At 36.1% G+C, this 14688-nt stretch overlaps 1 protein-coding gene across 1 annotated transcript; it reads left to right on the top strand.

Moving 5' to 3' along the window:
- Positions 1–1522: 1522 nt before the first annotated feature.
- On the top strand, positions 1523–7600 carry LOC147548429 (transcription factor SRM1-like). The gene is made up of 2 exons (XM_086671525.1): positions 1523–2639; positions 6765–7600. Exons 1-2 carry the CDS (start codon positions 2251–2253, stop codon positions 7258–7260), a joined length of 885 nt encoding a protein of 294 aa, XP_086527651.1. The 5' UTR covers positions 1523–2250; the 3' UTR covers positions 7261–7600.
- Positions 7601–14688: the final 7088 nt, after the last annotated feature.

The raw sequence follows: 14688 nt of genomic DNA, 5'->3' as shown, positions 1-14688 counted from the left end.
CCAAGACATCATATCGGACTTCAAAGTAGTTCAATTCCATTTCACCAAAAGAACAGCTAACTCTAACGCAGACAAGCTAGCGAAGTGGGCAAGGAAGCGTAACAGAAGCAAAGCGTGGGTCAATATTCCTTATATTTTAATTGATCGCTACTGTAATAACGTTCTGATCCATTAATGTTATTTTAGTTCAACAAAAAAAAAAAAAAAAATCAATCTTCTTGGTGTCGACTACTGACGATTGATTTTGTTTTCTCACATACCCACTTGATAGAAAAGCAATGGGTCTTTCTTGTTTCTCTCTCTACTTTTTACATCTTTTTCTTGCTCATCTATTAATGGTGTTTGTCAGATTCCTTGCTAGTAGTTGTCAAGATGGGACCACCTCCTGCCATTCTCTCGTGTAGATCTCTTTAGATAACCCATCAATGTCACTGAAATTTTTAGACTTACCCACTGTAAAGAATCACTCAATTTTAAGGTCTCAACTTTTTTTCCCCAAACAAGGGTTTTGGTAACTTCTTTTGGATTGATTTAGAAGAATATACAACATTCTTTCTGCTTTTAGTGTTGAAAACTCAGTTCATTTCTTTAATTTGGGTTGGGAGCAAACATTTGAAATTTTTGTTGTCCTCATCATTAATAGATAACCATCATTGGCATTATACCTAAAGTTGCCCATTTTTATGTTTATATTTTGACTGAATTATTGATAGAAATCATAGAGTAACATCTTCCCTCTTAAGTTTAGATGTTTGTTTTTACTATTACGGTGTTACATCTTTAAATCAAAGAATGAAATTTCAGTTTCGGTGGAAACTTTTTGTATACATGGAACATTTCGGTTATTTTGACCGAAATATTTTGAAATTTATTTCCTTGACAAGGCATTGTTAAGAGAAACTTAGTTAAGTTTCAGTCTCGATGGAAATTTTGATAGGCATGGAAATGGAAGTATTTCGTCATTTCGACCGGAATATTTTGTAATTTAGTTTCTTGCGCTAGATTCCTAATTTTCCTTCACTATTGATTAGAAAAAAAAAATCCAACTTTCTGTGACACAGAGGACCCATAAAAATGGAAAGGAACCTAAAGATTGTTTTCTATATCTTTGTTTAAAGCATGATCCTTGAGATGGGTATTTTACAATCATTGTTAAAACTTAGAACCCCGAAAAAGTTTCATGATTTGTTCTTTTGACATTGTTCATTATCAGCATTCCATGGTAATGAATTTTTGAAATATCACAAACACTGAGCAATGGTTTAATGTATTTTGTCAAGAAAATTTGTGTCAATTTAGGAGTAATAAAGATTGGAGAATTATCTATTTTTCGACTAATTAGTTAAAGAAGAACAAAGTGTAAAAGGAACTTGGGTGCTTATTTACTGTAAACAGAAGGTCTCTGGATTGATGGTAAAACCCAAAATTGTCTATTGTGGCGAATTTTCTTGTGTAGGAGTTTTTTTGGCTAAAAAGTGTTTAGTTGTTTACCAAGTGGGGTTTTAGTAAATCAGGTTTTTGCAATCTCAGTAGCCATTTAAAATCCTTCATAATAAGTATTACAAACAACTTTTTATTTCTTTTATATTTTATTTGTATGATTTTTTTTTTGTGAGGTCTCTTTCAGTTTCTCATAGTCTTACAAAACACCCATTCCATCTTTGATGTCATATCATTAATTTCTTTCCCTTTCCCATTTCTGAACTGCCAAATCAGTTATTTCTCATGACCTCACTGAATATATTGTTCATCAATAGGTTGGAATTGGGAAAAGCACAACTGAATTCTCCTTCTTCTTCTTCCCTCTTAGATTTTGGGATCTTTTCAGAGAAAGTGATGATTAGTTATGGTTATGGAGGTGTCCCCTTTTGGCTTTTCTTGGGTTTGTTTGATTCCATCTGTTTTACCTTTTCTCATGTCTGACACAACTGTCAATCCACTCTAGTTACATAATAGAAAAGAAACACAAAGGATTTATGCTTACGCTTTCTGTATAAAATAATTCCAATTTCCAATCTAAACAGGGGAATTCAAATTACCTCTTTTAGAAAATTCCATATGTTTCTGTGTTTTGTCATAAATTAGGAAACCAAGACGTAGATAATTTTAATTGAATCTTTTTTTATGGATATGAAATTCAAGCTTTTGATATGGGTAGTTCTCTAAATTTTAGAGTAGCTTAGGTAGATCTATAAGGATTATCACCTTTTTGATGCAAATTTTCCAAGTCAGTTCAAGCAAAATCTGGATATGAACTCAGAAGATTGTATGAGTGATAGCTCTGTGTGGAACTGGGAGCATGAGAAGGCATTTGAAAATGCGCTGGTCGTAAATCCTGAGGATTCTACCCATCGTTGGGAGAAAATTGCCGAGGCTGTCCCTGGAAAAACCATTGAAGAGATTAAACATCATTACGAGCTTTTAGTTGACGATCTTGACAGTATAGAGGCGGGGTTTGTGGATTTACCTAACTATATTTTTACTTCCGAAGGTTCAATAGACCATGGAAGTGAGGGTGGGAGTGGTAGAAAGAGTACTAATTTTGGGCATTCTCAAATTGACTCTAGTCATGGAAGTAAGGCATCGAGATCTGAACAAGAACGTCGTAAGGGAATTGCATGGACTGAAGATGAGCACAGGTAAATTAATACTCAACTTATTTAAATGTTCTCTGAACTATTTCCGCAAAATTAAAATGTTGGTTTTGTTGCATTTTCGGATGGTTGGTTACTATTTCATTACTTTACTAATTAGTGGTCTAGTGGCTCACTAAATTCATCGAATTCAAAATATTATGCAAAAGTTCTGTTTTCCTATCGAAACTTTTGCAACTTTACCGCCTTCGAATTTCAAGTTTTGTTTTTTTGGTGTTTGGATTCTGAACTCCCTCTTTTCTTTATTGACTCATGCTGCATGAGTCGCTATAAAGATTTTCAACACCCTTGGCTGGAGTGGTTATTAAGTTGATTTCCACACTATAGGTCTCGGGTTAGATACCCGAATACATACACCTTTCGAAAAAAAATTGCTACAAAGATTTACTCTTCCAGCGGTGCTTGTTTCAGAACCCTGCTGGACCCATATCCTGGTTAATTTATCAGTTGATGTCGATTCTCCAAAAATCATTATCTTTGAATAGAATGTGAACTCGTATTCGTAGGGGATAACGGATAACCCCTAATAATTTCATTGGAGATATCAATAATTATGTTTTCCATAGGCCCACCTCTTTTATTTTATATAATACGTGCATCTTCATACCTTCATAAGGCTGGATTTCTGTTTACTGGAACACTTCAGTTTATTTTGACTTTTTTAGTTTAAATTGTTGTTTATCTGTATCAGAAGATATGAATCGATCTTTGTATGACCTGCCAAAGAATGTATTTTACCTTCATCAACACCTACTGCTAATCGTGCTTCTAGTTTCTACGCCCCAACTTGGACTGATCAATATTGTCAAATCGTCAATCGTATCGCAAATCGTTTTTCAATTTAGAACTTTTAAACTTGTCGATACCAATGATCAAGGTATAATATGTAAGAAGTGTAGGTAGAACGAGGTAGAAGGGAAAAGGACAAGTACCCCGTTATACTAAAGAACCTTTCTCGTTCAGAAATCAGAACTCCTTAAGCTCTTCTTTCCTCCTTGATATCAGCAAGTACTTTCCTTCATCAATTGAGTGAAAGTATGAACAGACTTTGTCCAAGTCATATTATTAGGAAGCCGCTATAGTATTGAAATTGTTGTATCCCCTGTCTTGAGTTCAGGGTTTCTTTCCCATCTTTCCGCTATTCTTATGCACCTTCTCAAATAAAAAGAATTAGGATTCGACGTACGACTGTTAAGGTTTATATGTCTTTTAAAATTTTGAGTTATTCCAAAGCCTGATGGAGCTCCGTTCCTTTTGGCGATATACTCTTAGACTGTAATTTTTAATTCCTTTGTTACATAGTGTGAAAGAGGGATGAACCTATATGGAGGTTTGAAATTTAAAGATTTAGTGATTTGAGATACCAAAATAAGATTAAATTGATAAGATGGAATGTGTAACACATCTTGTAAAAAGAAATTATCAGAAAAATAGATTGTTCCTATATGGAGAACACAAACTCGGGAACCATCGGGTAGTCTAACATAGAAGTTAGGTGGTGCAATTGAGTAGCTAGAAAAGGGAGTGAGCCGAACATATATGTTTGGCTGCCCCTGAATCGATAACCCAAGGAGGAAGAGGGGAGGAAGAAAACTTACCCGTAAGGTTTATGTTGGGGGTGCCAAGAGAAGGATAGTTTGCCGGTAGCTTTTGTTGTTCCAAAAGTGCCAAAAGCGACTGATATTGGTCTGCCGTGAGGGACGTTGCTAAGAGGATGACGGAGTTGTTCGGTTCACTAACCGAAGCCGCAAGTGGACCAGACCGAGGTCGGTTGCGGTTACGTTGACTGGTTTGAGGTGGGTAACTGTGTAGTTGATAGCAAGTGGAGATGTGGTGTCCGTGAATTTTACAGTGATCGCAGTATGGTCGGGGACGTTTGGAACGTGTCTTCTCTTATCGGTCGTAGCGATGCCCATCAGTTGACTGTGAACCGACGGCTAGAGTTGCAGCTTCAGTAGTTGTAGTAGAATGAATACGAAGGATGGAGGGAAAAAGGTATCAACAATATTTGGCTTCTAATAGCCGAATATCGGTCGTGAAGAAATTCCATCGCCCTATCTTGATTAGTACGATCAAGAAGAGACCTACCATGTCCACGAATACATGGTTCAGTAATCATGAGAGAGTTCAATTCATCCTGAAGAGCCTTGAGGTTAGTGAAATACGTAGATATGTCAGAACCTTCATGCTTAAGAGATGAGATAGCTCGTTTGAGTTGGAAGACCTTTGGAGCATTAGTCTGGTAGAAACGATCATGAAGATTCTTCTAGACATCAGATGCATCATCATCATCATAGAGAATAGAAGACCGCACGGAGGAATCAACAGAGTTGATAAGCCATCTCGAAACTAAGTCATTACACCGTTCCCAAAGATGTTACTCATTAGGATTGGTAGGTTTTGAGATTGACTCATCAACAAAACCCAATTTATCTTTAACTCGAAGTGCTTTGACCATACCCCGAGACCATGAGGAGTAGTTATCGCCAGTGAGGAGATGCGTGATTAAAATAGTGGTGGGAAAATCCGAGTGATGAATATCGAATGGGCCGTGAGAGAGAGAAATCGAGAGAGAGGGTGAGAGAGAGAGAGAGAGTTGTGAGAAAATAAATTGATATTAGATTTGATTCTCTCTGTTACAGTATTGTAGGTTACATAGATGTCTATTTATAAGATTACAAAGGTGATTTAGGGTTTCCTAATATAAGATATACAGTATCTAAACTAAACTATACATAATATATCTTCACGGACCGGTCCACTCGGTTTGGCCAAGTGGAAGTGGGTCGGTTGCACCTAATACATAGTATTCATGTAACAGAAACCTAGCAATCCTGATAGATTTAGCATATAGAGGCTACTAATTCATTTGTTACATATTATATAGCTTGCTATATACAACTTTTGTTTTTTGATTCTTTTTCTTTTTCAGAAACAGTAAGATTCGTGTTTTGATTATTGATGTGCTCCATTACATCAATAAACTATGATGCCAAAATATGGGTTTTTGACATCAGGGTACTCCTGTTTTGTGAAAAGTGTTCCGGTTCCCTAATTTTGTTATGTTGATAGAGACTTAGAGTAAAAGCATCTTAATTAATTGTATCGCTGGACACCTAGTAATATATTTTTGTACCATTGGTATGGATATAAATATTTTTATTGAATTTATAAAGTAATATTCTTAAAATTTAGTAGACGATGAACTCGGAGACAAGCCTTAATATTTGTCATAAATCGTTGAAATGTATATCTATAAGATTTGTGTGCCTTGACTTGATATTATTACCTACACAAACGATATCATTTTTTTTGCATCAAGAAATTAGATTCACCTCTGATTATGAGCATGCATAACGTCTTTGTACTTGTTTAATGAGTGTCGGGTGTGCAAAAATTTAACAAAACGACCGGTTTCCAAAACCAATCTACTCGGTTTTGAAACCAAACCAAACTGGTTTGCGCGGTTGTGGATTTCTAAAAACCGACCGGATTGGTTTGGTAAGTGGATGCATTTCTTAGGGACCGTGAAAACTGAAAACCAAACCAAAACAATAAGATTCAATTATAATATAAATATGATATACAGTATTACATATATAATGGTGGGTCAAGATTATATCTAAGAATAAATGCCAAGTCCCGAACTCTCTATTATCTGATGTTGTGAACACTGAACACCAAACCCCTTCTCCGATCTCCACAGCTGTGGCATTGCACCAAGCACCACTGTCATCTTCATCGTTCTTCTCCTTCTCCCTCAACACCAATTTCGTCAGTTTTATTGTGCTTTAGATCTGTATGAAGAAAGTAGCTCGATGTGTTGCTTTTTGCGGGGAACAAATTGTTTTTTTGGTAGGTTCAGTACCCAGTGGTGTCCAAACTGCTCATTGGTGATTTGGATGGCAACCAAACCAAACCATGAGCGGTTTGGTACGGTTTGAGAAATCAACTAACCAAACCACCCTGGATTGGTTAGTTAATAACTCCAAATTACTAGATACCGAACCAACGAACACCTTTAAGTGTAGGACGTAACTGCTACAATTTCAATTCCCATGTGAATATTCCGATCAAAGTGTTTAAATTAATTGGGTCTTGTTGAAACAGGTTATTTCTTCTTGGATTGGATAAATATGGCAAAGGAGATTGGCGAAGTATATCCCGAAACTTTGTTGTATCAAGAACACCTACACAGGTAGCCAGCCATGCACAAAAGTATTTCATTCGGTTAAATTCGATGAACAGAGATAGACGACGAACGAGCATCCATGATATCACTAGTGTGGGTGGTGCAGATGTGTCAACACCTCAAGAACCAATCACGGGCCAAACGAATGGACCGACTCCTGGAAGCTCCTCCAATAAATCCACCAAGCAACCTCCTCAACCTTTAACTGTTGCTGCTCCTGGAATAGGTGTCTATGCTGCTCCTACAATAGGTCAACCTATTGGAGGCCCTCTCATTTCAGCTGTTGGTACTCCAGTTAATCTTCCTGGACCTCCACACATGGCTTATGGTGTTCGAGCCCATGTCCACGGACAGATGGTTCCTGGTGCACCAACAATCATGCCTCCAATGCCATACTCGATGCCTCACAGATAAATTAATTATCGCTCGTTGATGTACAAAAGTATATGGGAAAAATGAAAATAAAATTGGCGAACAGGAAAATCTGTAACTCTCAATCGAGTTATACTCATATTGTATTTATAAGTGAAGGGGAGACAGATATGATGGGTGTGTACAGGGCAGAAATGTGGAAGAAAGTTTGCAAGTCAAGGCAATTGGCAGGACAAGGGTAGGAGATTTGGTTCTCCTTTTACATTTGTTCATTGTCAAATAGGGTATTTTTGTTGTTTTTAGGTGGTAAGAAAACAGGATGGTTGTAAAGGCAAGTTTGTACAAAGAATACATATTAGAGAAGCAAGCACTTATTCTCCAATTGCAGGAGTCTTTCAGTTTGCTATAGTGGTGGCCAACGGGCCGTGCCGACACGTAAACGGACCGGCACGGCCCGTTTATTTGAGGACACGGAACGGCACGGAACGGTCCGTTCCGTGCCGTGCCGACCCGTCACGGGTCTGGCGTGCCGTGTCGGGGTTGGAATTTTAGAGCCCCAGACCCGTTAAACACGGCCCGTTAGACACGCAGGAACGACACGGAACGGATCGTACACGGCACGGAACGACACGGAACAGAAACGGCAACAACGACACGCTAGCAACGGTCCAATTTAGTTATTTGGATTTTTAAGAATTACTTAGGGTGTACTAATATTCTAATGTGTTTACAAATTGTTAGATTTTCAGGACAACTACTTTATATTACAAAAAGAAAAAACATTAAAAAAAAGTAATACTTGAATTAAAAAAGAAGTAATACTTAAAAAAAAATAATACTTGAATTTAACAAAAGAGGTTTTACTTTTTTTTTTTTTTACTTAGATTTTTTTTTTTTGAAACAAACTAAAACTTTTTTTCCAAAAAATAAACAAATAAAGTGGTAAAGATAGTCCCACACCTAAACCACAAAATACAAAGTAAATGTGGAGAATCTTTATACAACTCTTTTCCAATAAAATAAACAAAGATATGACATAAATTCTAAAGCTTTTGTACATCACAATTTTTTACTTGAAAAAAATGTAATGTTTCTTTTATTACTTTTTTTGACAAGTAAAAAAAATATTTATGAATGGGTCGGAGCCACGGGAACGCCACGGAACGGCCACGAGAACGACTACGGGAACGCTACGGAACGGCCACGGAAACGGCCAGAAATAGAACGGAAACGCCACGGGAACGGTTGGGTCGTTCCCATGGGCCGTTTCTGTGCCTAGACCTTTGTGGTCTGGGCACGGCACGGCTCAAGCCGTGCCTGGCGTGGCCGTGGCGTGTCTGACACGGCACGGCCCATTGGCCACCACTAGTTTGCTATATAACTCTCTTAAATTGAACTAAACAGACGCTAAGCCCAGCTGACAATGAAAACCCTAAAAATTTTATCGAGCTTCCAAGAATGGAGCCTATATTTTCCAACAGTGGAGTCAAACCAAACCAATGCTTCCTACGAGTTCGGTTTGTCTATAGGTACGACAATTCAAAGGGAGATTTTATAGGGCCCTCTCACTTTTGTTAAAAGGACCCCATCAATTATTATTTACCAAGTTAAATGGTTCGTGGGGAGGCGGGAGGCCCTGTAAAACTTCCCTAATTCAAAATATTTATTTACTAGGTTCCCTCCCCGTCCTACGGACGGGGAAGATCCCTCTTGGCTAACGCCTTCGAGGAGAGGAGAAGAAAATAAATTTAACTTACAATATAAATCAGATAGAATAGCAGGGGAGAGAGATAACCGTGTGTTTGAAGAGGAGAGAGAGAGAACCGTATTTATAGACATAAATATAGGAGCTAGAAGAACTGACTTAGAAGTCTAACCAAATCACTAAAATTAAGGGAAAAGTGGATGTGCAATCGTGAGAAGATGCCTGAGATATAGTTATTTTAGAGAGATTGTAACCGAATATTCAAAAATAATTAATTGTTTACACTAATAGCCTTGTATTTTTAGTCAAATTACACTGAGAGGATTTTATATCAATCGTTCGATCTAATCTAAGGTAAATCCCCTAGAGAAAATGAACGGTCAGACTTATCCCCTGGATAACCGACTGAGCTGTTTTAATATAATAGATATTTAAGTATTAAATTTTAAGTAGAAGGCGTTTCTTGCAAGTGTATTTCATCAACTTGTTTCCTACACTTATTTTAAAACAAATTTTTATTACATACACAATAGAGTTGTAAAATGCACTAATATTGTATTATAATTGAGTTAATTTTTATTTGGCCCCTACTTTGTGACCAGCTTCCTTTATGGCTCCTATTTTTCGTAAATTCAAATATGACCCCTCTTTTAATGTAAATGTCTTCCTACAAATATTTTTTCAAAGTAAAATTAAATACAAAATATAAATTTCCACTTCACGTCTCTCTCCACCTCACCTCTCTCTCTCCAACTCACATCTCTCTCTATCTAGGGGTGGCAATTTGATCCGAACCAGTGGGTTTTTTCCCAAACCCGCCCCTAATGGGACGGGTTTAATCGACCCGTTTATTAAACGGTTCGGGTTTGGTATGAAGTTACAAAAAATAATCGGGTTCGGAGCGGGGTTGGTATTAGATAGTAAAACCCGCCCCGAACCGATTAGTATGTTATATATTAAATATATGTTTTATTTAGGGTTATGTTTCTAAAACTTTAATCTTATATTATCAATTTAGCTATTTTATGTTTTATACTATTTAAGTAGTTGTGGTGTTTTTGATTGATAAACTCAAAATCTTATAAAATATTGTTAACAATTGTTATGCTACTTCAAACTAAAATAACTTTTGTGAATACCCGACCCGACTTATTTCATATTAAACGGGACGGGGCAGGGTGGTAATGGTTTAGCAATTTATAGTTGGGGCGGGTATGGTAATTGAATATCCACCCCGATTAATTATTGGCACGGTTATGGTAAAACCCGTTTACTAGCGGGATGGAGTTGGGAAGGGGATGAACCGTTCCAAACCCGCCCTGTTGACATCCCTATCTCTATCTAACTCACCTCTCTCTGCTCTGACGAAAGTCGTCGGGCAGAAAATTTTCCGGCCGGCGACCTTCAACCATAAAAAATCTCTCAACTCTCTCTAAACCCTCCGACGAAGGGGTTTCCCTTCGCCGGAGGTAGGTCTGTTCTTGAACAAACCTTGATAGATCTGTGCTTGAACATATATTTTTTTTTAGAGAGAGAGAGAAGATAAATTATTTTTTCTTTCAAGGTCACCGGCCGAAAAATTTTCCGGGCGACGACCTTTTCTGGAGAGAGGTGAGATGGAGGAATGTATTTTATTATTTTTATTTTAAACATATATTTGTAGGAAGGGAAGTTAAGGAATTTAAATAAAAAAGGGGAGTCATATTTGAATTTACGAAAAACAAGAGGTTATAAAGGAAGCTTGTCTCAAAGTAGGGGGCCAAATAAGAATTAACACTTATAGTTTGAACATTCATTGTGTAAAAATACCAAAAACTAGTTAAATTGTCATTTTAAAAGTGGCCGAGAAGTTTCAAATACATACGAAGCTCTCTTGGAAAGCAATATCCAAGGGTCAACCATGTTCACATACCAATAAAAATGAGAAAGAATGAGTGAAAATCCCAAAAATCTAGACCCTAATAGGAAAAAAAAACCCACTCAAAAATAATAATTCTAAAAAAACTCATTTTTTGAACATTTTTCAAAATGTTGACAACATATGTAATTATGTTGTTAACAAGACAACATATTTTTTTCATAATTCCATTTTTACCCTTATATGTTGACAACATATATCATTGTGTTGTTATAAAATGTTGACAATATCTATAATAATGTCCCAACTTATTATAAAATGTTGACGACATATATAATTATGTTCTTAACAACATATATAATGTATTAGTCAAAATATTATTTGTTCGTTAATGGATTTGTTAAATACAAAGGACAATATGCATAACATTTTAATATTTGTAAAGAACAAATAAAAAAATGCTTTAGTCTTAATATTTATGTCGAAAGCAAACAAAAAATGCCGATCCATTTATTTTTTCACAAGACAAATCGAAAAATGTTGTAGCCAAAATGTTTGTGTCAGTTTGTCTATGTGAAATGCAAAAGAAAAAAATGCGAAATATTTTGGCAAAACAATGTCTAAGCAAAAACGAATTTGTTCAGAAAATTACAAATTTTTGAGACAAACTAAGATTTGTTCCGAAATTTACAAAATTGTTGAGAGCAAACCAAGAATTGTTCAAAATTGTTTTGACGTTGATTTGGGCGGAAAATTTTATTTTGGAGGGTAAAATTGTATTTTTACCTACTGGGTCTTTTCCTCATTATTATTTAGTATTAGGTCTGATTCTCCTTAACCCCCCCATTTTGGGCCTTATAATTACCGCCCCTAAGAAAGAAAAAGGTAAAATGGCTTCATTAGCTACCATTTTAGCTCATAAGCCATATCTACCACTCTTTTTAACATATTATGTGCCTTGATGTAGGACAGTGTAGATGGTCATGTTATGTATATGATGAGATATCACAAATTAACATGAACAACTAAAAATCAAAATAATTTTGACTTCATATGTAACTATTTATAGTATAATTAAGATATTTTACATGATTCGAAACCTACTACAATCCTACAATAGTGTCTCTTACGTTACTAAACAATAATTACAGGTTTATGAATGAATACAAACTAATATGGAAACACATAGGGTTATCTAAGATGTTGAGGTTAGAAACAAAGATCAATAACAAGTCTGATACAACAACTGAATTGGAGAATATAAAGACAGATAAATGGGTACAAAAAGAGATGTAAAATCTTGCCTAATTAGTGATAAGTGACAGTAAAGGTAAGAAATAATGTCGAAAACAACAAACATCTTCACTTATTATAACCAAACACAAAACGATATATAATAACATTACTAGCTTCACACCAAAAACAGTTTTGGAATCACTCCAAGCGACTTCACCGAAGTAACGGAAGCACTCCAAAACTATCAAAGTGTAATAATTATAGTCTCTCACACGTAAGAAAACAAGTAATTAAACTTAAATTAAAATTGCAAATAACCCCTTAACCTAATCAACAAGTGGGACCCTAGAAGATGTCCTTGTTCACGATACAGTTCGCCTCTTGTGAAATATACTATTGATTATGCTTCAACAAATTAGGATTAATTGTTATAGTAATCAACAAGTGGACCCTACAAGATGTCTTCATCAATTTCTTGTGGCTGAGATATGGTTCCCCTCTGCCAGAATACAAAAATAACTGGGGGACCCCGAGCATACTCCATAGCTGAGTTGGCTAACAAGACAAGGGGTATCGTAGTCTTTTCACAGTCTGAAAAACCAAAATATTTCTTGTCCTATTAGCGGGAGTACACCATGGAGTATGCTATGGAGTCCCCCTATAATCGTTGGGCAGAATAATCTATTGATACAGCTTCAAAAAATTAGGATTAATTTTCTTAGCTTTGTTTTTGTTATCAAGTATAGTTTAGAAACATGTTAATTTTTCCACTTAACAAGGTACTTTTGGCATCCTCTGTGCCTGGTTGAACTTCTGCAAAAGATGTTCTCTATCTCATCTGTGGTTGGTCTACTGCATCCAATGGTTCATTAGTATAGATCATCATTTGAAAACGATCAATGGGGAGAGGGGGGACATTTGAAAGATAAAAGGTCTTCAACATTTAATATAACACTGATTCCGAGATCTAATGGGGTGTTTATTAGATATGTATGAGTTTCCAATCATTTTCGTACCTTGTAAGGATTAGCACTGAGATCTTGCAGTTTTTCGCAACTCCTTGTGGGAACTGTTCTAACCTTATCTGTAAAACTACATAATCTCCCACTGAAAATTCTTTATGTCCACGAGGTAAACTAGTAGTCTTCATATTTTTTTTTCTTTATTTACAGTAATGTTTTCTTGATCTGAGAATGCAGCTCATGCTAATGCATAGCTAATTCAGATGGCTTACGTGATATGATATCGGGATTAGATGTGTGGGAATCCTAGGTTTGTGTGTGTTAAGTTTGTGGTCATACAACTCAAAATCAATTGGTAATGAGTGGAGATGACATATACATTATATTCTTGGTTGCTAGTTACTCCTCCCATGTGCGACTATTCTCACAATTGGCAATGAGTGGAGATGACCTATACATTAACAACTTCAAATGGTTTTCAACAAAAAAAAAACAACTTCAAATGGACTGGTGGCAAAGGCCCTACTGACTACATTAGTGTATGCAAAGTCAGCTATGTGCATTGCAATATGCATTCCCAAGTCTTAACGTGGTCGCCAACAAGAAATCATAACGATTTTCTTGGATTTTTATTGACAACTTCTGTTTGCCCATTAGTTAGTGCGTAATATGTAGATGAAAATTTGAGTTTTGTTCCAATCATGTGCCAAATTGTTTTAAGGACATGACTTATGAGCCTAACATCACTACCCAACTCAATTCCATGGAAATGAATTAACGACCTTTCCGGAAGACAATTTTACAATATTAGCGAAATAACAAATGTTGGGACGAGGAATAAAATAACTGTCTACTTTTTCGGTGAAAGGAGGGAAAGAAGACTGTGATTTCCTCCATAGTCTCGTAATCTCATTTCTTAAATCCTCACCAACTTACGTCACCATTTCTGCATTACGTCCAGGAAATCATAACGATTTTCCTGGACGTATCATCAAACCAATCACCATAAATGGAACTTACTTTTTTCATCTTTTCCACTTCAACCAGCATTTCTAGCCCTGGACCTGATGTTTGTCTCTTGTGCCTCTATTACTTGTCGTTGCAACAACATGAGTAGTGTTAACATTGTCGTAGTGGTCGCCATAATATTGTCGTTTCCAGTTCGATGTTGCCGCCATAATATTGTCGTAGTTCTATAATCGAAGTGACATTATACCAAAGATTTTTAGTGTTTAACACCAAAATATAGGTACGTTAAAAATACTGTGATAGATTTTTACAGTTTACGAAAATAAAATAAAAACATAGATTGCATAAATAAACATAATGCATGAAGGATATCAAAGCACGTTAAAAAGAAATAACTATTATAAAGTAACTATCAAGGATTAGTAATTTAGCGTCTCTAAGGATAAAAAAAAATTGTAGATTGACAAACAAACAACAGAAAAAAGACATGCATTTTCTATCAACATATTCAGTAGAGACATGCAAGTAATTTAGCATAATAAAAGTATGGTTATTTCCCAAATAGCGCCCTACCTTATGAACAGCTTCCCGCATAGCTCCCTACTTTATCAAAAGTATCCAGATAGTCTCTTTTTTCCGGTACTGTTATATGTCCGTTATATTTTTCTCTCTTTCCTCCATCTCATCACCTCTCTTGCCACCTCATCATCTTCTCCGATAAGGTCGTTGGCCGGTCAAAA

This window comes from Eschscholzia californica, unplaced genomic scaffold, assembly GCF_041429995.1.
Source record: "Eschscholzia californica isolate CP2 unplaced genomic scaffold, dmEscCali1.0.p SCAF_3, whole genome shotgun sequence".
Taxonomy (NCBI): domain Eukaryota; kingdom Viridiplantae; phylum Streptophyta; class Magnoliopsida; order Ranunculales; family Papaveraceae; genus Eschscholzia; species Eschscholzia californica.
The sequence above is the reverse complement of the archived record's forward strand: the minus strand, read 5'-3'. Positions and strand labels throughout refer to the sequence as shown.